Source organism: Magnolia sinica, chromosome 10, assembly GCF_029962835.1.
Source record: "Magnolia sinica isolate HGM2019 chromosome 10, MsV1, whole genome shotgun sequence".
Lineage (NCBI taxonomy): Eukaryota > Viridiplantae > Streptophyta > Magnoliopsida > Magnoliales > Magnoliaceae > Magnolia > Magnolia sinica.
In genome coordinates, this window is record NC_080582.1 from 76450918 (window position 1) to 76474045 (window position 23128).

The 23128-nt window shown below is 43.4% G+C and overlaps 1 protein-coding gene across 6 annotated transcripts; it reads right to left on the reverse strand.

The window, feature by feature from the left end:
• Positions 1–411: 411 nt before the first annotated feature.
• Positions 412–22009, reverse strand: LOC131217045 (uncharacterized). Of its 6 annotated transcripts, none has more exons than XM_058211741.1 (5): positions 21948–22009; positions 6210–6280; positions 2610–2795; positions 1828–1867; positions 412–674 (listed from the first exon to the last, which is right to left on the reverse strand). In XM_058211741.1, coding segments are annotated over exons 1-5 (384 nt in total). In that variant the 5' UTR covers positions 21949–22009; the 3' UTR covers positions 412–588. The 6 variants fall into 6 exon arrangements, with proteins under 6 accessions (XP_058067724.1, XP_058067721.1, XP_058067723.1 ...); XM_058211738.1 differs by lacking the exon at positions 21948–22009 and adding an exon at positions 21721–21751; XM_058211740.1 differs by lacking the exon at positions 21948–22009 and adding an exon at positions 8205–8229.
• Positions 22010–23128: the final 1119 nt, after the last annotated feature.

Sequence of the window (23128 nt, forward strand, 5' to 3'; positions counted from 1 at the left end):
TTCTTGTTCAGACCACTCAATTTTGACCAGTTCATATGGGCAGGTAAAGGACTGCCAAACTCAGATGCATGGGTCCCACAACATGCTGGAACCAATCGGTTTGTGGGTCGCCATTCATGGATGTGTGAGATTCATCTACCACACTTGGAAAAGAAAGCATTCCATACTAACGATTCGGGTCCATGACCATGGTTCCAATGCACCAGATCTTGTAACACTTATCAATAAGGCCCTATCAATTAGTATGATAGAAAGAAATCAATGACAGACACTAACACTAATACAATTAAATCAGCTCTCCACAGACAAACTTGGGATTTGCAGATCCCCGGTGAGATCGGCTCATGTGTGGCCCGAGCTGAAAACATGCAATGAAGGAACACTTTCTTCTTCTGGACAAGACACACCACCTTCATTTCTCAAGTTCCAACAGTACGATTTTCATGGAAGTAATCGTCGTTTATAGTACATAGGAAGCTACAATGTGGTGAGATTAACAGACTGTCGCCGATTCTCAGCTTAATTCTCACACATTACACATCAAAGTAATATTTCATAGCCCATGTTCATTTTGACTGAGTTTGGAGCTTACCAGCTTAGACTGGCATCTGCATCACGTGAATGATACAAATCATCTGGCCGCACAATGTTCACATCCTCAAACTCATTGTCATCTGGAGAGGAAAAAAGAGAAACGTTGGAAACGTAACAGATTTAAGAAAATCACAAGCATGATAGGAAGATCCGTTCTGCCTATTGGTTAAAACGATTGATATTCTCAACGTGGTTGAAGTTCATTTCCCTTTAATTTGTTGTGGTGATGCCACGTTTGCTAGAAGCAGAAAAATATCTCGAAAATGCGGTGTGGTTTTCTTCTCGAGTCCAACACCCCACGTGTTGGTAACAAAAAGAGTAGGGAGTACACAAATGCACGTCCTGTTATGTTCAGGCAGGTCTGACTTTTCATTGATCCAGACCATTCGCCTGCACAAAGATAGTTGAAAAGAAAAGGCCGATCATCCATATGTGCTGTCAAGAAACGGATGGCAGGGATTGTTTGATGAAGAAGATTTTTGGTCCATTGCCATCCAAGTGATCCCACCAGAAGAACAATCTAGATCATTGAATGACGGACCCCACCCATAGAGAACGCTTGGCTTAGATGGGCATAGTAGGTTTTAAGGGATTGAAATGCAGAAAATTTGAGTCATCTCTCAGAAAGCAATGGCAGCGAAATATAGCCAGCCACATATCTCATTGACAGACTAGCATGAGAGTGGGACGTCAAAGTCATGGCCCCCATCATGTAAATGTCCTGGCCCAAGAATCAGGCTGGTCAAACTCATTAGATGGCCACATGTGCACATTTGGATGTGAACTGTCTGCAAATCTTATTTTCCTTTTAGGGTGCCACTTGGTTGCCCCAAATATCATGAAATATCATGATTAATCAATCTAATTTGGTGCAAAATATAATGATATTTATGAAATTTGGTGCAACCAAACACACCTTTAATCTTAAAAAAGACATCGCAAATTTCTTTTTTAAAGTCGTCCATTGTCTTCTTACATATGACCCACACAATTAGCTGACTGGCCTAATTTTTGTGGCAGCCGATACTGTGGGGGCTCGCCTGATGTACAGCTCAGATTCCTTGGCAGGTGCTGAGGTGTCTGTGGAGAGGTGCGCGTGGCGCTGTGGGTTTACCAAAGGTCCCGCAGATAAAGTTGAGACAGTAGAATTGCATATACAACTACTTTTAACTATAACTATCCACAACTGCAAGATCAAAGAGATGAAAGAAGAAAATGCGTTAAGGAAACAACCTTTTCTCAGTGTCAGCACCACAATAGCATCATTTTCGACCTGTAATAGGAAGCATCGAAGTTAATTAGACCCGAATAAAGAATTAACACACCCATAAGGCCCTGACACTCTTTTATAAATAAATAATCTATGTATCCAACCTAGGGCTACAACTTGGGTTCTAGTCAAGCTCAACTCGCTTGACCCAAAAGTTCGGGTCAGGTTTGTCAAAGTCCAGAGGTCGAGTTTGGGTTGGAAAGACCCAACCTGAGTTCAGGTCGGGTTTGTAAAGGTCCTCAGGTCAAGTTCAGGTTGCTAGGATTTCTTCATTAGTCAACGAGTGGGTGGGTTGTGTTAAGACAGCCCCGGCTGCTCCTCTCCTCCAACATTTCGTCTGGCTATTTTGGGCTTTGTATTCTTTTCTCGCTTTGCAAGTTCTTTCAATAAAATTTGTTATCGCTCAAAAAAAAAAAAAGTGTGGAAAAATGCCAACCTGATTCGGAATCAGGTTGGTTTCAGGTGGAGCAATTTCGGATCGGGTTAGGTTGGGTTGTGAATAATCACATCTATTTGGGTCGGGCTGGGTCTGGCGGGTTGGTTCGGGTATAGAGGAATTCGGGTTGGGTTCGGATTAGAATTCAGGTCGGAAAATGTTGGTTTGGGTAAGAATTTCCAATTCTGGAGAGTCATGATTCATGTAGCCAAACCCCAAATAGCTGGGACTTAAGCTATGATGATGATGATATAGAATCACACCCAAAAAAAAAAGGAATACAAGAAAGAAATCACTTGATACGGGCACCTTCTGCTCTGCCAATGTCTTTGAATCATCCAATACTTCACTGGTAGCATTCAGAATTAGACGCTGATTGTTGACTGCCTGGTCAATGAGAGAATGCAGCTTCTGCTTGATGTCTAAAACTGTTTCGGTTGGATCGCATTGCACAAAGTAGGTTGTCTTATTCCGCTTGACACGGATGTACATAGCCTTCACCATTGATACAGATAAATGTCCTTGTGAACATGGGAAATGCAGGAAAGAACAAAGGCATAGCAAGCTAAAGCCAACAAAGAGCAGTAAATAGCACCAAAGTTTTCGAGGGCCAACAACAACAAGCTTAAACAATTTCAACCCTACATGTACCTTAACCACATACTCGGACATGTGCTACATTTGATGGTACATGGATTCTTCTACATGGGAGATGCATTTCAGGCCAGAATACAGCAATGACGAGCATACGGATGCTTACGTGAGACTCCATAGAATCGAGTTGCATGTACCCATCTGTGGCACAGTTGGCATATATGCCTAAATCATAAAAGCACAACTCTACATGTGGAATAACCCACATATCACAAAAATTCCTTGGTAAAAGGACAAATTTGTTAGTGAGAAATTAAACCATGTTCTACTGGACAGGGACCTTTTTTCGGTTTTATTTTTTATTTATAAAGTTATTATTTTAAGAATCAATTAAAATTTTATATCAAATCCACAATTCTTTTTCCCTCATCTTATTATCTATTGGTGCGACTCTTGAGTTCCCTCGAAGGTATTAATTGCTAATTCTATACTTGTCTTGCCACTCATCCATCTAACATCCTCATTTCCGCTACGCTCATCCTATGAACATGATGTTCCTTGACTAGACGACATTCTATCCTGTAAAACATAGCTGGTCTTATGGTTGCCTAATAAAATTTCCCCTTCAGTTTTATTAGTATGCAGCAAGCACATAAAACTCCAAGGGCACATCTATACTTCGGCCACATAGCTCTAACTCTACAATCAACATCCTTCTCAATCTCTCAGCTCTCTTGAATTATCGACCCCAGATATCGAAAATGGTCATTTTGGGGCATCTCTTGGTCAACAATCTTAACTAATCCATCATTTGCACTCCTATTGTTACTAAAATCGTATTCCATATAGTCTATTTTTGTTTGACTAATTTAAAAGCTTTAAATTCTAAAGCATCCCTCCAGTTCTAGCTTTGCATTGACCCCCTCCCTCGTCTTGTCAATCAAAAATATGTCACTTGCAAACAATATACACCACAGGATCTCTTCTTGTAAATGCCTCAGTAGTGTGTTCATAACCAATGCAAATGGGTATAGGCTTAATGTGATGGGGACATCATGTGCACGCCCCCCACCCTACGCACGTATTCGAGGAGGAGGTGGGCCCCAATTTCGATTTGGATCAACGACGATATCTTTGGAGGGCCTTACAGTTAGGGGCTGTGTTATGGAGCATTGGAGTGGACCCGATTATCATATAGATTCTACCATCGGATCTTATGATCGTGGCCCACTACCTTAGATGATCTAGGATTTTGAGTTTTGACTATTCTCATTATTAGAAACATCATGAACGACTTCGATTGCTTACATTAGTTATTATTTTATTTACTTCAACTTTAAGTATTAGTGTGCGCACATGGCGCAAGGGTAAAATTATCTTTTGGGGTTTAGGGTTTTCTTATAAATAAGCAACCCAATGTAGTTATTCTCAATGAAGTTTATGAATAAAAAAAATTGTGCGTTTTCTTCTTCTCTATCTTTTTAGGTTGAAGAATCGAATTGAGTGCGAAACGCTCCATTCCTCGAAGGGCTAACTACCGTGGTGCGAAGCCACAACCATCCCAAATCATCCCTACTTCATTACGCCCCACATCCATCATCCTCTACATCCCTTCCACCTTTAGATTCACCCTCTTTCGTATCCAACTTTTATCCTATAACAGTGCACAAACATATTTTCAGATTCTGGCCCATCAGAGGGGCTGAAACTTTGGCGGAGCACCACACACAAACCGTACATCGGATCGACACGAAATTTGGCATGGAGGCAATCCTACCTTGGCTGATCCTAGCCTAGGAGTCGGTTTCCGACTTTGTGGGCCCCACACACGTGTGGACAAGTGGTGAGCCCAGGGCCAGCTGCTGTCCACGCACGTGGCTCATCTCAGGTTCTATCTTTCCTCTATTTTCCTCCTCTTTAGCCTTAAATCCAGATCCTTAACCCTAAAGAATCTCAAATCCCAATTATCCCCAAATTTGCAAACCCTAGAGTTTTCCCCGAATTGAAACATGGTGAATCTCTTGAATTGGGGAACAATCCTTTGCAAGAATGGATGAATCTTACACTCCTTTGGGCTTGTTTGGTTTATAATTTTATTTGATCCAGCCCTAAACTTGTGTAGGCTTGGACCCCCATAGATTCCCCTTTTTGAATGTGTGATAGTATGTAGGATGTGGAATTTTGTGACTGTTTAAATTGGTATAATCATGAGCTTGATTTCTTGCATTCTACATTTAATTTCATGTCCTGCATTATAATGCTAACCCCTCGTGCAACCCTATAGTAATTGGAAACTCACTTGTCTCTTCACTAGTAGTTCTCACATTTGTGTTACCTCGCCCTCATAAATATCCTTGATCATGTCAATATATGCTCTTGAAACTCCTTTCTTTTCCAACAACCACCATATTAATTCTCTGGGAACCCTATTGTATGCCTTCCCTAAGACAATAAAGACCATGTTCTTGGACATTCATGATTTCTTGACATCTTTAAGTAAAATTTTCAAATCACTAGAATCTAGCTCTAATATAAATTATGAAACCCAATCAAATGACAAAAAAAAAAAATTCAAATAAAAACCCCACCATATGGAAATCAAATGACAAAAAAATCCGATTCAAATAAAAACCCCAGCGTATGGAAAAAGAATCCCAATTGAAATTCTACAAACCACATTGGAATTCTGGAAGATTTTGAATTCAAAATATAGTGCAAGCAATCTATTAGTATTATATTTGAGCACGATCTCCACTTCGACCTGCACCAGGAAGGTGATGCTCTAGCCTTTGGTTTGCGATGGGAGATGGCATATCCAATTGGCTTGAATTCAGGTACAGTGACAAAATCTTGGCATGGTTTCTGCTTGCCATTTTCGCTAGATAGCTAAGGAGAAACATGCAAGGTAGCGTATTACTTAAAGAGGAGGAATGTTGAGGTTTTGTTCAATGTAAAAACACCACCAGTCTCATGGGAAGAGCCCTGGAAGGATTTTGATTCAACAACAGGCTGGTGACATGACAGTTTGTGTTAGAGCCCTCCAGTACATCTTCAGTTCTATTTCAACAGTACCCATAAACCATATCTCAATGACTTTCATCCCACCTCTTCTCAATTCTACAAAAGATTGATTTCCTAGCAGTTAATGAGATTTACAAGAACAGCCACTGTAAATTTAGAAGAGGCTCCAAGAACAACCGCTGTAAATTTAGAAGAGGCAGCACCTCTTTCCTTAAGGCGCTTGATATCAGTTTGGAAGATGAGTGTTTTCATGGAGAAAAGGCAAACCAAGAACAAATGAAAGCAGTTACGTACCATTTTATGCAGTATGCAGTTGACAATCAATTGCAGAAGAGACTGATGCTGGTACTTGTCTGCCTTAAGCACTGTCAAACAATCACAGTAATAAAAATAAAAAATAAAATAAAATAAATAAATAAAGAAGAAGGAAAAAAAAAACTTGGTCAAGCCAATCTTTTCCAAGGCTCCAATCTGAAATGATGGCAAGTAATGCATCGCAAAATAGGAGCACGTTGGGTTGCACTATTGGAGTGAATTGCAATTTTAGTGTACAAATTAAAATTAATAGAAGTATAATTTCCTTTCCCAGCATTCATATTCATGATCTCGGCTCCGAATTGCAAATTGGTACATTCGAGTTGGACTTGAAAGAAACATAACCACGGATTTAAGTACCAGTTTCAGTTGGAGTGTGACTCTCCTGCAGACTGAAACTGGTACAACTGCCCAACTTGGTTCGACTCCGTCCTGTTTTTGTCTCGTATCAGTGTGGTGATTCGTGTTGTTCCAGACCAAAACCGATACGACTCAGACTATAGCAAATCATGACAGACGATATTTAAAACCATGAACGTAATTAAACTAGGAACCACATTGATCTTTGTTACTTCCTCCCAATTAAACTGAATTTCCCCAATTCAATTCACATGGCATTCAAACATAGGCTAGGGAGCAGTGAGCGAACTCCATGGAACCAATAGATGTTCTCTGCAGAATCGCATCAGCCTAAAAGATGCACTGTATAATTGGGTTTTGCACAACAACTTAGTGATTCAGACCATTGATCAGTTGCCCCTCCTCCCTGATGGTACATTGCCCTGAAAATCTCCTTGATGGAGCAATCCTGACCTTTCAATTTGTGACCAACAAATAGATGGTTAAGGAGGAGTACATAGAGACGGTTCACATTCAATCAGAAAAAGGGCCCAAAATTGGTCTGAAGGATCTTTCCGTCTAGGAGAATTTGCGTGATGGTCCATCCACAGTGGGTCACACGATACTAAGGGTCTGGACCTCTCAAACATGCCCCATTTGTACAAACAAAAAACCCGAGGATACTGTGCATATTCTTAGGTCAAGGATCACATAAGTCTTGTCTTGAAAACACTGAGTATCTGAGAAAGTTATAGAAAGGGTAAGTTCATGTTCAGACTCTTCTGAAGTACAAGAAACTCTAACCGGCTACACAGATATATAAGACACATGCTGATACTTTTATGCATGTATGAGCAGGTAACATATGGTCAGAATGTTTAATATGTGTTGGAAGATAAGAATAATGACTCCCTAGCATTAACCCAAATTAGTTATTCTTCAAGAAATTGCATGTGAAATGAATATTGAAGCCCAAGTAAGATAACATTCACATTCATTAAAAGGTCCTAGATCGAAATGCATTGAGAAACTAAGGTAGTTCCATAAAAAAGATGTGTCATCCCAATCAAAACCGGATAATGCAATCTTCAACCAAGACATAGACTAACAGTTCTAAGGATAGGAAATCCATGTCATCGACTTCATCTGAAAATGTAAAGACAAATCTATAGATGGGGTAGAGCAAAAGACCCGTTGACACAGCCCTCTCCTTTCCTCTTTCAACTTTTCTCCCATTCTGAATTACTCTTAATGTTGATAAAGAAGTCCATTAGTAACGGCTTGGGGTGCGCGTAACATATTTCGAAGTATCCAATGTATTACTCAATGGAAGGTATCACATGAGGTCAATGACCACCTGATGAGTGAGCTTTATTAATGTTTGGGCTAGTGCATCTTAAGACTTGAGAGTGGGTTCCACCTATGAGGTGCCCCAAATCCTATATAAGTGCAATGATTTAGTGTACATGCAAAATGCTCCCTTCTTAACATGAACAAATGCTGTTAGCATTCCTCTTTCATACAAGTATGGACAACAATGGATCATCTTGACACTGGGTCACAACACATCCATGGTGGGGGACACATGTCAAACAACTTGGATTTTCTAAAAACTTTTGTGCATGTGTTGGATACCTTTTTGCATGCGCACCCGCTCACTGCACAATTCCCTCCTAGTTCCTTGAAAAGATAGAATCCCAGAATATAATTAGGCTTGAATTCAAATTGGGGATACCCGAGATTTCTTTGAAAGAAATCAATGTAGAAAACTCAGACTTCCATTTGCATTTGAGAGATCGAATGTGACTGTTCAAGTCAATTAAGTTTCGAGACAAAAGAGAATACATTGAGCAAGCTAAGGAAGATAAACCCCTTTGAATAGGAAGAGCAAGGCTGACCAAAACAGGATTCTAATGTGGCCTCCAACGCAATTAAATTGATGCACACAACACATTGCTCCCACCTCTTCAAAATCGCCAAAAAAACCTTGAAATAGAAGATGAGCTGCCACAAAAAGGTCCATCACTCGAAAACCACACTTATAAGATGATCATTTACAGTACAATCCGATAATTTGCTTAACAATTGTGTCATCATAATCACATCATCCCAGCCTTGTCCCAACTAATTGGGGCTAGTTACACACAAATCATGTTCTACCACTCCACGCAATCATAGACCATATCCTTAGTTACACCACAGGTCCTCAACTCTTTTCTTACTACTTCCACCCACATCCTTTTGGGCCTTCCCTTGCCCTTCTAGAGCCTTAAACTAAAACCAACGCACTCCTAACCAATGTAGTTCTCATTCTCCGTTGCACATAGCCAAACCATCGAAGTCTACTTTCCCTCATCTTATTACCTATTGACACTACTCCTAAGTTCCCTCCAATGCTTTCAATTTTGATTTTATGCTTCCTTGTCTTGGAACTCATCTATCTCAACATCCTCATTTCACCCATATTCATCCTATGAACTTGTTCCTTAATTGCCCAACATTTTGTCCCATAAAGCATGGATGCTCTTGTAGTTGTCTTATAAAACTTTCCCCTTCAGTTTGATTAGCATGTGACGATCATATAAAACTCCGAAGGCACATCTCCACTTCTTTCACCAAGCTTGAATTCTATGAGCAACATGTTTCTTAAATCTCTTTGCTCTCATGAATTATCAATCCAAGATATGACAGTGATCTTTTTGCGGTACTTCTCAGTTATCAATCTTAACTATTCCTCATTTCAAGTCTTATTGTTAATAAAATTGCATTCCACATACCCTGTTTTACTTTAACTAATTTTTAAAACCTTTAGATTCTAAGACATCCTTCCATAGTTCTAGCTTCGTGTTTACCCCCTTCCTGTCTTGTCAATCAAAATTGTGCCATCTACAAACCGCATACAACACAAGACCTCTTCTTGTAAATGGCAATCCAATATGTAAGATTGCTTATTATTCCTCACATAGAGCCAGTGCCATTTCTAGGCCATGGATGGACAGATGAGATGGTTCAATCCATTTGATTTTGAGCTACAGACCCTACGATCCATTGAATGAACAGTCTGGATCTCATCAAATATACTGCCTGTACAGTTTTCCATTTGCAAGGACACCTACGCAGCTATCAAGGACAAGACTTTTTAAAAAAATAACTCATACCCATAACAAATTGAATTCTACGACAACCAAAAACCGATTCATGCTCAGTTCAGCAACCATACAAACAATCAAACTCATGGTCCCTCAACTTCATCACCCATACACCAAACCCATATATTTCAAAGTTCATTAGATTCAGATTCATACATATATGTGATGAGATTTCTCCAAAAGAACTTCACATAACAAGAAATGATATTTTCTTCTCCCTGAGACCACATATTGCAGCAGTCAATTCAGCAAACATACAATCAGAATTGTTGTGGGGAAAACCAAACTGGTTTATTGCACGGAAGATACAGTAAGTAACTCTCCCGATAGAGGGATGGCCCCTGAGCCGACCCTGAGTTGCGCTGCTTAAGGGCAAAGCTCAGTGAGGGCAATCATCTCCCGAGCTGACCAAGTCAATCCCAACCAAAGGCGGGTCCGAAAGCGAATCTCACCTCGAACCAAGAAAGGAAAGATTTAGTACAATTCTACTCGAAGATCACGCTGACCAAGGCGGGCTTGACGATACTTTCAGAAGAAGAGTCCTATCCAAATAAGGACCCTCCAGCAAATCTAGTGTATCCCACCAGGATACGCAAGTCTTGAAGCCGTCTAAACATCCTATAAATACACCCATTTCAATTGGAGAAAAGTAAGTACCAAAAAAACCCTAACGCAAGTCCCACTTCTACTTTCAGTCCGCCCGCCTGACTTGGGCATCGAAGGGTCCCTGGCCACAATCGGTACCCCTGTTGTCATTTAAATATTGTTGATGCAAGTATACGTGCGTCTGCGGGCGACTACACCTAACCAGTCAGATTTGAGTGATAACAGATTGGCGTTGTCTGTGGGAACGACAACAAAGCCATTAAGTTCCCATCAACATCAACACGAATCGCGATTCTTCCCCCTTCCCCCTCAATGGCTAAAAAGAAGAGAAGGGCACTGGCCGCGACTGAGCATGTGCATGGGGAGCAGCCTGAGGACCCCCAAGCTTCGCAGTCGGCCCCCCGGTCTCAGCCACCATCACCAATAATAGCGCAAAGATCTCGAAACTGGGGAAGCCGACTTAACTCCCTCAAAAACCAGGTAGGAACTTTGACTGACAACATCGATCGCAGCATGAGACTACTAGAAAGGCAGCACATGCTCCCCGTTGATCAACACGAAGAGTTGGAAACAATGATTGAACAATCCGCCTAGTACCTGTGCCCCCTGAGCAGCACACCGTGAAGGCCCAATTAGGAGGAAGCATGCATGTCCCAACACAAACCCTGGAAACCACCGAGCTCGCCGAGTCCGATCTGCGACATACACTAGACAATAGAAGGCGAGCTCGAGGAAAGACCCTAGAAATCATAGCTGAAAATGAGGTCTCCTGGCAGGCAGAAATTAAAGAAATTCGAGATCAGCTCGATGATATTCAGCAAGCCTACCAAGAAAAGGCCCCAGCATCCGTCGACGCCCTTCTCGAACAGACAGAACCACCGTTTACGGACGACATTATGCAAGCCCAACTGTCGTCCAGATTCCGAATGCCTTAAATATCACCATATTCAGGCTCGGGAGATCCAGCTGAAAACTCGAAATCTTTCAGAGCATGGATGGAGCTCCATGGTGCCTCTAGACCTGTGATGTTCATGACATTCTCCTAACACTGACTGAAGTAGCTCGGAAGTGGCACAGACACTTGAAGCCAAAATCCATTAGTTCATTCACCCAGCTCAGTAAGGCGTTCGCCACCCAATTCATAGGGGGTAAAGACATAAGGAAACTTTCGACCCACCTCCTCACAATAACACAAAGGGATGACGAATTACTGAAGGATTATATAGTCCGACTCAACGCTAAGGCTGTCGAGGTAGACAACTATTCTGACCAGGTCGCTTTTACGGCCATGATGGCCGGTTTCTAGCAAGGAAAGTTCATTTTTTTGATTGGAAAGAATTCCCCAACAACTCTTGCCGATCTCCTCAACTGGGCTCAAAAGTATTCTAACCCTAAGGATTTATTTAGCGCGCGCAGAACCACTCGTGGTGAGAGTAGCTCGGCAAGAGACGGGGAAAGGGAGGAAAGGAGGCACCTGATGCAAGCTCTAAAAGGAGAAAGGACGACAACTAGAGCAAAATCCCCTGATCTAACCAGCCCCCGAAGAGCCAGTTTCGCAAATACACCCCATTGAATACTACGCCAAAACAGGTACTCATGGAGGTCAGAGATAAGAGGATTCTAAGGTGGCCAAAGAAGATGAGGGTTGACCAGGAAACGAGGGACGGGAAGAAATATTGTCATTTTCACTGGGATCACGGTAATAATACAACTGAATGTTTCGACCTCAAAGAGCAGATCGAATCCCTCATCTAGAGGGGATACCTGCACGAGCCTGTCGATGGCAACAGAGAGAATTAACCAGCTAGGTAGCAAGAACGACGCAACGAGCAAGCCGATAACGGAGCCATATGGGAAATACGCACCATCTTTCGAGGGCCCGCCGGGTTTGGCAATTCAAACCATGCGCATTGAGCCCACGCGCAAAATACGAACGGTGTTGGAGAGGAGCATCAGGTAAACCTCGTTGGGCAACCTAGGAATGAAACAAGGATAGACTCATGCAATGTCACCTTCATTGAAGAAGACGCACGAGGGATTCAACACCCCCATGACGACGCACTAGTGGTTGCCATGACCATTGGTAACCATACGGTACGTCGGATATTGGTCAACATCGGAAGCTCTGTGGACATTCTATTCACAGTCACCTTTGATAAAATGGGAGTTGGAATGTCAAGATTACGACTTGTGCAAACCCCTCTGCTCGGCTTTGTAGGGGAAAAGGTGACCTCAGAATGGAGTGTTGTTCTGCCAGTAACAGCTGGAGAGGGTAACAACCAGGTCAGCACCATGGTCGACTTTCTGGTGGTAGACTACCCCTCAGTGTACAACATGATCCTAGATAGGTCGTCCTTAAACACCGTGCGAGCTGTAGTCTCCACCTACCACCTCACTTTGAAATTTCTAACCGAGAATGGGACCAGCAAGGTCCGAAGTGACCAGCACGAAGCCCTGCAATGCTATTCAACAGCCCTCCGACGGAGGGCACAGTGGCACCGGCAATGCAAATTACTGCACCGGACCCTCGAGAAGATATCATCAAGAGAGGATCGTCGGTGGAAGATCTTGTTGCAGTACAACTCTCCAAGGCCGACCCATCCCGCAAAGTCCAAGTCGGGTCCCTACTTGAACCGCAACTCCAGGCAAAGATGGTTGACCTGTTGAAACAGCACGCCGATGTGTTTGATTGGTCACACTAGGATATGCCCGAAATAGATCCGTGAGTTGCGGTCCATCGATTGAACGTAGACCCTGACCATAAGCCCGTAAGACAAAAAAGCGAGCATTTGACCCAAAAAGATACGTAACGAATAATGAAGAAGTCAGGAAGCTCCTCGAAGCCGGCTTTATTGAGGAGGTACATTATCCTGACTCGTTGGCCAATGTCGTATTGGTTAAAAAGGTTAGTGGAAAGTGGCGAGTTTGCGTTGATTATACTTATTTCAATAAAGTTAGCCTAAAAGATAGCTTCCCTCTCCCAAGGATCGACCAACTGGTAGATGGCACTGTCGGACACACACTCCTTGGTTTCATGAATGCAGAATGTGTATTCAGGGTACAATCAGATTGCCATACACGAACATGACAAGCAAAAAACAGCCTTCATCACTGATAGGGGATTATACTATTACCGAATGATGTCGTTTGGGCTGAAGAACGCTGGAGCAACGTATCAACGCTTGGTGAACAAAATGTTCGCCAAGCAAATCAGGAACATAATGGAAGTCTATGTGGACGACATGCTCGTTAAGAGCTCCATGGCAGAGGATCACGTAGCGGACATAAAGGAGATGTTCAGATCCTAAAAAATACACCGAATAAAGCTAAATACAAGCAAATGCGCCTTCGGTGTCAGCTCGGAAAAATTCCTAGGCTTCATGGTCCACCAAAGGGAGATAGAAGCGAATCCTGACAAAAGTCGAACTCTCCTATAAATGAGTTCTCTCAACAAGATAAAGGAAATTCAACGACTCACGGGCAGGGTGGCGGCTCTAAACAGGTTCGTCTCCCCGGCCACAGATAAATGTCTGCCCTTTTTCAAGCAAATGAAGGGAAGCAAGAAACTGACCTGGACGAAAGAATGTGAGCAAACATTCTAACAACTTGAGACTTACTTGCGGTCCCCATCATTACTCTCCAAGCCAGAACCTAGAGAAGAGTTGATGTTATATTTAGCTGGATTGCCAACAACAATCAGCTCGGCCTTAGTCTGAGAAGGTGTCTAACGACCGGTCTATTATGTGATCAAAGCCATGGTTGATGCAAAAACACGCTACCCAGAGATAGAAACGATAGCTCTGCCATTGATCGTATCTGACCTTACTTCCAGGCTCACACCATCGTGATTCCGACCAATTAGCCACTTTGTAAAACACTGCAGAAACCTAAGGGGTCGGGACGGCTCACCAAATGGGTGATCGAGCTAGGCGAATTCAACATTGTATACCGACAAAGCAACAATCAAATGGTAAGTCGTCGCCGACTTTATTGCAAAATTCACTCACCTCGCGCCCTAGCAACAGACAAAAGTTGAGCAAACGCAGGATATGAAGCATGGACCCTCCACGTAGACGGGTCGTCGAACACTTAGGGAAGTGGAGCGGGATAGATCCTGATTTAACCGGACCAGGCGAAGGTCAAGCATGCCTTACGATTTGGCTTCCAAGCCTCTAACAATGAGACGGAGTATGAAGCACTCCTCGCTGGCTTAAGATTAGCCAATGCGATGGAAGCTAGGACATTAAAAATCTACAGTGATTCCCAGCTAGTGGTAAACTAAGTTACCACAAAGTACCAGGCCAGAGGAGAGAACATGATTGCTTATCTAACTAATGCTCGGGAACTTGCTTGAAGGATTCGACAAGTACGAGATCATTCTAGTCCCCAGATCGAAGAACACTAATGTCGATTCTCTAGCTAGGCTGGCCTCAGCCATCAACGACGACCTCGCCAAGACTGTACCAATCAATTTCTTACCTGAGCCGAGTATCAGCAAGCCCGACCAAAAAGAAGCCCTCCTGATCGACCATCCACCGAGATGGATGGACCCAATCAGGTGTTACCTACAATAGGGTGAGTTACCTAAGGACAAATTGGAGGCTCGGAAGATCAGACATTGATCTACTTGATACACAATACTGGGAGACGTCCCGTAAAAAAAGGGATTCTCACTGCAATAACTAAGATGTCTACGGCCGGACGAAGTCGAATATGTATTAAGGGAGATCCACGAGGGCATCTGCAAGAATCATTCAAGCGGAAGAGCCCTAGCCCATAAAGTAGTCCAACAAGGATAATACTGGCCCACAATGCATGAAGATGAAAAGCAGTTCACGAAGAAGTCTGACAAGTACCAATGCTTCACAACAGTACCGCGACAACCACTCGAGCAAATGACCCCAATAAGCGAGCCCTGGCTTTTTGTACAGTAGGGGTTGACATCTTAGGACCCCTATTAATGGGTAAGGGACAGACTAAGTTCGCTATTATCGTTGTCGACTATTTCACCAAGTGGGCCAAGGCCATGCCCTTAGCTCGGATTACTGAACAGAAAACGACCGACTTCATTTGGAAAAACATTGTTTGCAAGTTTGGCATTCCTCACACCATCATTACCGACAATGGTAGGCAGTTCGACAACGCCCGATTCCGAGGATTGTGCGAAAAGCTAGGCATTCGCAACGCTTTCACCTCACCTCGACAACCCCAAGCCAACGGCCAAGTAGAGGCAGTCAATAAGATCATAAAAACCACCTCAAAACCAAGCTCGAAAGATTCAAATGAGCTTGGGCGGAGGAACTGCCGCACATTTTGTGGGCATATCTGACCACTGCTCGCTCAACCACCGAGGAGACCCCCTTTTCTCTAGCCATTGGTGTAGAAGCAGTAGTCCTAGTGGAAATTAAAATCCCCTCAAGGCGAACCGAGCTATTCAACTTAGGGGAAAACACTGCACAAGTGATGTTAAATCTCGACTTGCTCGAAGAACTTAAGGAAAAAAACGCAAGTGAGAGTCACCGCCTACCAACAGAGAGTTGCTCGATATTATAACCCAAAGGTTAAAGTACGAAGATTCAGAACAGGAGACTTGGTGTTCCGAGAGATCTTTCAGAGTACCAAGGAGCCTAGCTTAGGAGCCTTAGGACCAAGCTAGGAAGGGCCCTACAAGGTCACTGGTATAGTCTGACCAGGAACATACCGGTTGGAAGACACGTAGGGGCAAGCCTTACCTCATCCATTGAATGTCGAGCACCTAAAGATCTAATATCGATAGGAACAGACCCAAGGAATTCTACAAAGACATCTCAACATACCAGGCCAACAATGTACCTCAGGTGCCTGCTACTTGTAAACCTCCCTCTATGAATAAAAGGAAAAGGTTTTTTTTAGGACCACCGATCTACTGCCCCTAAGGGACTAACACAAATAAAGACATGCAAGCTACACTACACATGAGGTAACAAAAAAAGATCTGAGAAAAAAAATTCCCTTTTTATTAATAGAAGAAATGTTACAGGGCTATTCCTTACAAAAGAATAATAATCAAAATACAAGAGAGTGAAAGCCTAAGGCTGTGAGGGCTCTTCGGCCTCAGAAGCGGCAGCTTTAGGGACTTCAGCAGCATCCTCATCTAGATAACTCAAGTCTAGCTCGAGATATCGACATTGAACCTCTTCTCGGCAATTCTGGAAGCCAGCGCTGAATGTCTCCTCCAACTCTGCCAAGTGCCCCTTAGAGGCCTTGTAAGCATCCACGGTATCCGCTTCTCTCACGGGAATCTCGACTTTGATCCCCGCCACCTTGGCCTCGGCCTCCCCAGAGCGTGTCTCTGCCTCGACTGCCCGAACTTTCGCCTCAGCCAGATGAGCCTCCGCCTCATTGGCCCTTGTCTCTAGCTTGGCGGCCTTGGCTAACGGGTCAATCTTCTCGCGTTGTTTAGTGGCTAGACGAGAAGCGTTTGCCTCGCGGTCCTCCAGGGATACCCTTAAGGCCTCCTGGAGGACTTCGACTTTTGCGTGAGTCGCCGCCTAGGCCTCTGTGGCAGTCTCCAAGTCCGAAGCTTTTGCCTGCAGCTCGGCTCTGGCGGCTCCGAGCTTCCTATTTGCATAATCCACTTGAGCCTTCAAATCAAGCGAGAACTGGCAGAGAGCAAGGGCCCCGAGTGTGCCCTGTAAAAATAAAGAGAGTATGTCAGGACAACATCCAAAAAGAAAAAGAAAAGGAAATGAGGAAGGCGAAATGCCTGGTCCTCACTACAACAACCAAATGCTCACCTTAATGTTCAAGGCCGCCATGGTTGAGAGGAGGTTGGGGCGTAGAGATAGCATTAGATTCACGTCCTCCTCGGGGATGTATCCTCGTCCCCAATTCACCAACATGGCCATATGCCTCAGGAGGGAAGTAGACGAAGCCCCCGTTGTTGTCACCCCTCGAGAGCTGAGCTATGGTGCTTAGACGGACCCTCCAGAGCCCTAGCTATCTTAGCCCAGGTTTCCTCGGCGTGGGCGGGGGACATGTCCAGATCAACAACCTCCCTTGAAGGCATGCTCGGAGAGGAGGAGCCCAGCGCAAATGCCATCTGAGTTGCCACCTGGCACTCCATGGGGGTGGCTACGACCTCAACCTCCACCTAAGCAGATGGTGGAGGAACCACGGGAGCAACCCCAGTTACCACCCTCTTTGCCGCATGTGTGACAGATCTGCACGCGAAAGGACCCACCGCAAAATGCCTAGCTAAAGCTAGCGAGCAAGGTGTCCCATATCGGTATTGGTTGGCGTAACGGTGACCTCCAAAACCGATACGGATACGGGGTCGTAACGGCGATACGAGGGCGTAACAGCGTAAAAAAAAATTTTGCCAAAAAAATATAAAAAAATATGTATTAAATCCGGAATATTCTAAGCATTCCAAATATGCATTCATTTATAAATTGGAACATGTTTATGGTGGTGTAACGGTCCACTCTTTGGTGAGAAGTTGTATCGGACTGTCTGATTAATTTTTGAACCAAGTAACCTGAATTTGACTACAAAATGTATATATTTAATTTTCTAAATATCTAATTTATATACTTAACAATTTAATATCTTTCTCCTAGTAGTTCTTTAAAAAAATGAAATTAAATTCAGGTAGATGGCGTTGCCAATTTCGGGCTGACTTGGAGGACCAATCTATGCCCCAAATTAGCCTCAAATTCATGCAATTTATTGTCATTATCCCACTTATGTATTAGTGGACATTTATTGGATAGTGAATCATGAAAAAAACCAAAAGGCCCTATTTTGAAAAATAAGAGTACACCAAATAACAATTTAAAACTATTCACATAATTTGATTTTGGCATTGTGAGTTAGCAATTGCAGTTTATAATTTAATTAGTAAATTTTAAGTTAATATGTCTTTGGTACAATTTTTTATGGCCCCAAATTAGGTGAGACTTGGATTGTGAAGTGTAGCACACATGTCAAAGTTTTTTGGGCCCCACGCATGATGAATGTGTTATATCTAAACCGTCCATTCATTTGACGAGATTGTCTTAAGACTTGACACGAAAAATAATACAGATCTAATTATCAAGTGGACCACACTGCAAAAAGCAATGGGGGATTGAACGTCTACCATTGAAAACTTTTTTGGGATCACATGACTTTTAGATCAATATGAAATTTGTTTTTCCTCTTCATTCGGTCTTTTTGACCTTATGAACAGATTGGATGGAAAATAAATGTTACGGTGGGCCTATGAATTGTTTAACGGTGAAAATCATCACCTCCGCTGCTATTTTTGGTGTGGTCCAGACGATCTTTGGATACGATTCATTTTTTAGGTAATGCTCTAAAATAATATTTAAAAATAGATGAACGGTGTGGATATAATAAATACATCACTGTGGAGCCTATAAAACTTTGATCTCCTTTGAACGCTCGTAAACTGAGCTCGAGGAGTTCCGCTCGTCTCGGCTCATGTGACATGTACCGCAGACTTACGCCCCAAAAATTTTTAAAAAAGGTAGGTGAGGGGGAAACCGAAAATAAAAAAGAGGGAAAGAAGAGAAGAAAAATGAGGGAAAGAGGGATAGAACAGAGAGAAGAAGGAGGAGGAGGAGGAGGAGGAGGCCGTAGCCGCAGCCGCAGTCGCAGCAGGACCGCAGCCGCAGCCGCAGCCGCAGCAGGGCCGTAGCAGGCCGAGAAGAGGAAGAAGAAGAAGAAGAAGAAGAAGAAGAAGAGAGAGAAGAAGAAGAGGAAAAAGGTAAGGGTTTTTTATTTATTTTATTTTTTCTTCTTTTTCCAAGGCTCGTAACAGCCGTTATGGGTCAGTAACAGCCGTTATCGCGTAACGGGTACCACCGTTACCGTTATGTATCGGCCGTTATGGCCGATACGTAACCATTTTGGGACACCCTGCTAGCGAGGCTATCCTCCTGGCAGCAGCCTTTAGCCGGTCCATCTTGATGGTGGATGGCAACTTCCTTTTCTTTACCTGTGATCGATCAGACATCTCTGCAAAGTACAAAAGTCAGAATGAGTCAACGCTGCAGTATTCATAAAGACCTAACTGAAAAGGAAGGAAATCGTATCTACACGCTAAGCCTACCAAAGAGAGGTCGACTTGCTATAAGAGCTGAGTGATTAACCTCCTACAATCTCTCTAGGTCGCAGGTCGCTCTCTGGCGATCCTGATCTGACGTAAAAAGAAAGTAGAGAGACTGAGTTGGGACTTAGGGAAAGCTACAAAGAGAAGAAACGGGAAGACGAGTCAGATATCTACAAAAGTAATAATACAAAAAGAGCTAACTGAGTATAATAGCTCAGCATATGTTCCGAGTTGTGAGGGCAAAGGAGGTAAGGACTCGAGCTCGTAATCCATCAAGCTCCACCGCAAGGGCCTCCCACTCTCTAATCGCAAAAACCACATGTCCTTCTAGCCTTTGTTGGAGGACGGGTTATTAGTAATGATGGCATGACCCTTGCCCGACCACAAAGAAAAATAGTACTAGCCTCGAGAGTCAGGACTGCTCTTAGCTTGGTACAAGTAGAAGAGTTCGTCCATAGAGAGCTCAGAATTGCAAACCTGCTGCCACAGGATGTAGCAGCCAAAGACAATTATCCACACGTTGGGATTTAGTTGTCCTATAGCGACCCTAAGACGGTGGATCATCTCTCTCACCACCAAATGAAAGGGTAACCACAAGCCGCAAAAAAAGAAAATCGAATACAAGGCAACCTCCCCCACAGGAGGTTGACTTGGAAGCTCTCCCTCCCGAGGAAGCCGGAGCCCCACCAAGCTCGGGATCCCGTACTTTGACCAAAGGGCCTTTAGGTCCCCCGTTCTCAACCTAGACACAAAGATGTTGGCCATAAGGGCCACATCCCTGGAAGACAAGGAGGTCGGCTCCACTTAAGGCGAAGATGCCTCCACTGTTCGAGGTACCATCTCTATTGATAGTTCCTTAAGAGGAAAGGTAGGCCCCTGGGGCCTAGACCTCGAAGACAGGGCATACCGAGAGTTTGTACTATTACTCACTGATTCCCTATGGAAGGCCCCGGAGATGGAGGCAGCCCCGGAGTTCTCCCCATAAGACCAAAAAAAAAGGGGGGGGGGGGGGGGGGGGGGGGGGGCGCAAAACGGAAGGAAGGAGAAAAGGGTAGAAAAGAATGGAAGAAATGAGAAGGTCTAGGCGTACCGGAAGAAAGCCTTGCACAAAGATCTCCGGCTAAGGAATGCCAGAGGAAAGGAGACTTAGAAGACGGAGATTAAAGGAACGACATGACTAGCAGAGCTCGAGCTTCGTAGAAACGAACTATTGAGCTGCTCAAGGCAACGCTTCGACTGACGTACCCCTCCACGTGGCAACACGAGGTTAGCCCGGGCAAGACCGTGATGACGTGAGCGACAATTGTCCGTTTGTGATTTGTCTGGGGGCTGAACAACGTTGCCAATTAATGGACGTCCCCTCGTACCTCGCAATCACTATCATATCTTTTTCGAATCTTGCAACAGGTGCTACCTTTTTTGTTTTATTCTTGCCCTCGTCATTAGACGACAAATCTAAGTACGACTTGAAATTTCAAGAAAAATAAAAAGACCGGGCTACTTGCAATTTGGAATTTAGTTCTCGCGCTTCTAGACTAGTTTAGGCTCCTACTTCCCAAGCTCGTGCATGACAAGCTCGGAAGTGGGGGACAACTGTTGTGAGAAAAACCGAACTGATCTGTTGCATGGAAGATATAGTAAGTAACTCTCCCCACAAAGGGACGGCCCCCGAGCCGACCCTGAGCTACGCTACTTAAGGGCAGAGCTCAGTGAGGGGAATCGTCTCCCGAGCTGACCAAGTCAACCCCGACCAAAGGCGGGACCAAAAGCTCGGAAAGAATCTCGCCTCGAACCAAGAAAGGAAAGATTCGGTACGATTCTACCCAAAAATCACGCGGGCTCGGCGATACTTTCGGAAGAACATTCTCATCTAAATAAGGACCCTCCAGCAAATCCAGCGTATCCCACCAGGATACGCAAGTCTTGAAGTCGCCTAAACAGCCTATAAGTACACCCATTGCAATTGGAGAAAGGTAAGCAACAAAAAAACCCTAACTCAAGTCCCACTTCTACTCCACCCGCCAAACTTAGGCATCCAGGCCACATTCGGCACCCCTGCTGTCCTTTACATATTGTTGATGCAGGTATACGTGTATCTGCAGGCGACTACACCTAACCAGCCAGATTCGAGCAGTAACAAGAATTATGGGCACCTAAGAATTCATCTGCATCATCTATATCAAATAAAAAGGAAAAACCAAATGCTTCAAAAGATCATTTAGATTTGAAATTTTGAATCATGGGTACCAAAAGATTCTCAAAGAAATAACTCCAAACCCCTGACAAATCGATCATTTACCGTCCAATTCGACCATTATACAGAATTTGGAGAATGGGTATTTAAGATTCATCACTTTCAACAAACCCCTCATAAAAACATAAAAAAAAAAGATTAAAATCAATTGAATTTGAGAAATTTCTAGAAGAAACTGTACTAAGAACGCTCTCTCCAAAAAAAAAAAAAAAACAGAAATAAATAGCTCAAGCATTTCTATTTTTAGAAAAAATGAAATGAAATTTCATTACTTAGTTTGGTATTGACACCAGATAAGGATGAAAGATTTGAATTCGAACCTGGAAAAAGAAAAAAAAAAAAAAATCGGTTGCCAATCTGTCCGCAACTTTCAATTCTGCTGTAGAATCGATTGGGCTTTTGTTCTCAGAGGAATTATATGATGTACGTGGCCTGCATTTTCCAACGGTATACACGCGTTGATAGTTTTAATGAGTGGGCCCATATTTCGAAGATCCAGGCCATTGGTTGTTGAATCTCAGCAAGGATGGACCATGACCAGAATATTTTACGGAATTTATCGGGCCCACTTGTAAAAAATGAAAACCAGATCCCCTTGTAGAAACTCTCGGTCTATCTCTCCGCGGACTTGGAATGGGTAGTGACCCCCAACTACCCAAGTCATAGTGGAAAATATCTATGATCCTATCCAAGCCGTCCATCAGTTTTTCCATCTCATTTTAATGCATTTTCCCAAAAATGAGGGAGATCCAAAGCTCAGGTGGACCACACCAGAGGAAAAATCCAGGATTTAACTCCTACCACTCAAAACTTCTTGGGAACCACGGAAGTTTTGGATCAAGCTGATATTTGGGTTTTCCCTTCATCCAGAGATTTACGTGGCTTTATGAACAGATTGGATGGAAAATAAACATTTCCATGGGCCCTAGGAAGTTTTCAATGGTAGGCATTTTATCTCCATGGTTTCTTATGGTGTGGTTCACTTGGGCTTTCAATTTGCCTAATTTTTGTTAGAATGTCCTAAAAGGAGCTGAAAAATATAAATGGACAGTATAGATGAAACACATAAAATCATTATGTGCTCACAGAACTTTTCCGCCACCGACGTGAGTAGTTGAGGTGTCACTCTCCGATCCAAGTCCCCTCTCGACCTCGGAAGCGGATTGGCTGGTGTATGGTACACCAGCCATGTATTTGGTGGATTCACATCAGCAAGTTATGTGAGTACCATTATATCCAAATTTTCCATCTAATTTGTAAGCTCGTCTTAAGGTTTGAGCCGAAAAATAAGACATATCTAAAGATCAATTGGACCCATTGCAAAAGGCAATGGGAGATTGAACATACACCATTGAATTCTTTTAGGTGTCATCCGAGTTTCGGAACAATATTAAATTTATCCCATGTAATCCCACCGCCCAAACAGGCGAGGGTACTGAGTTACTCGGTACGC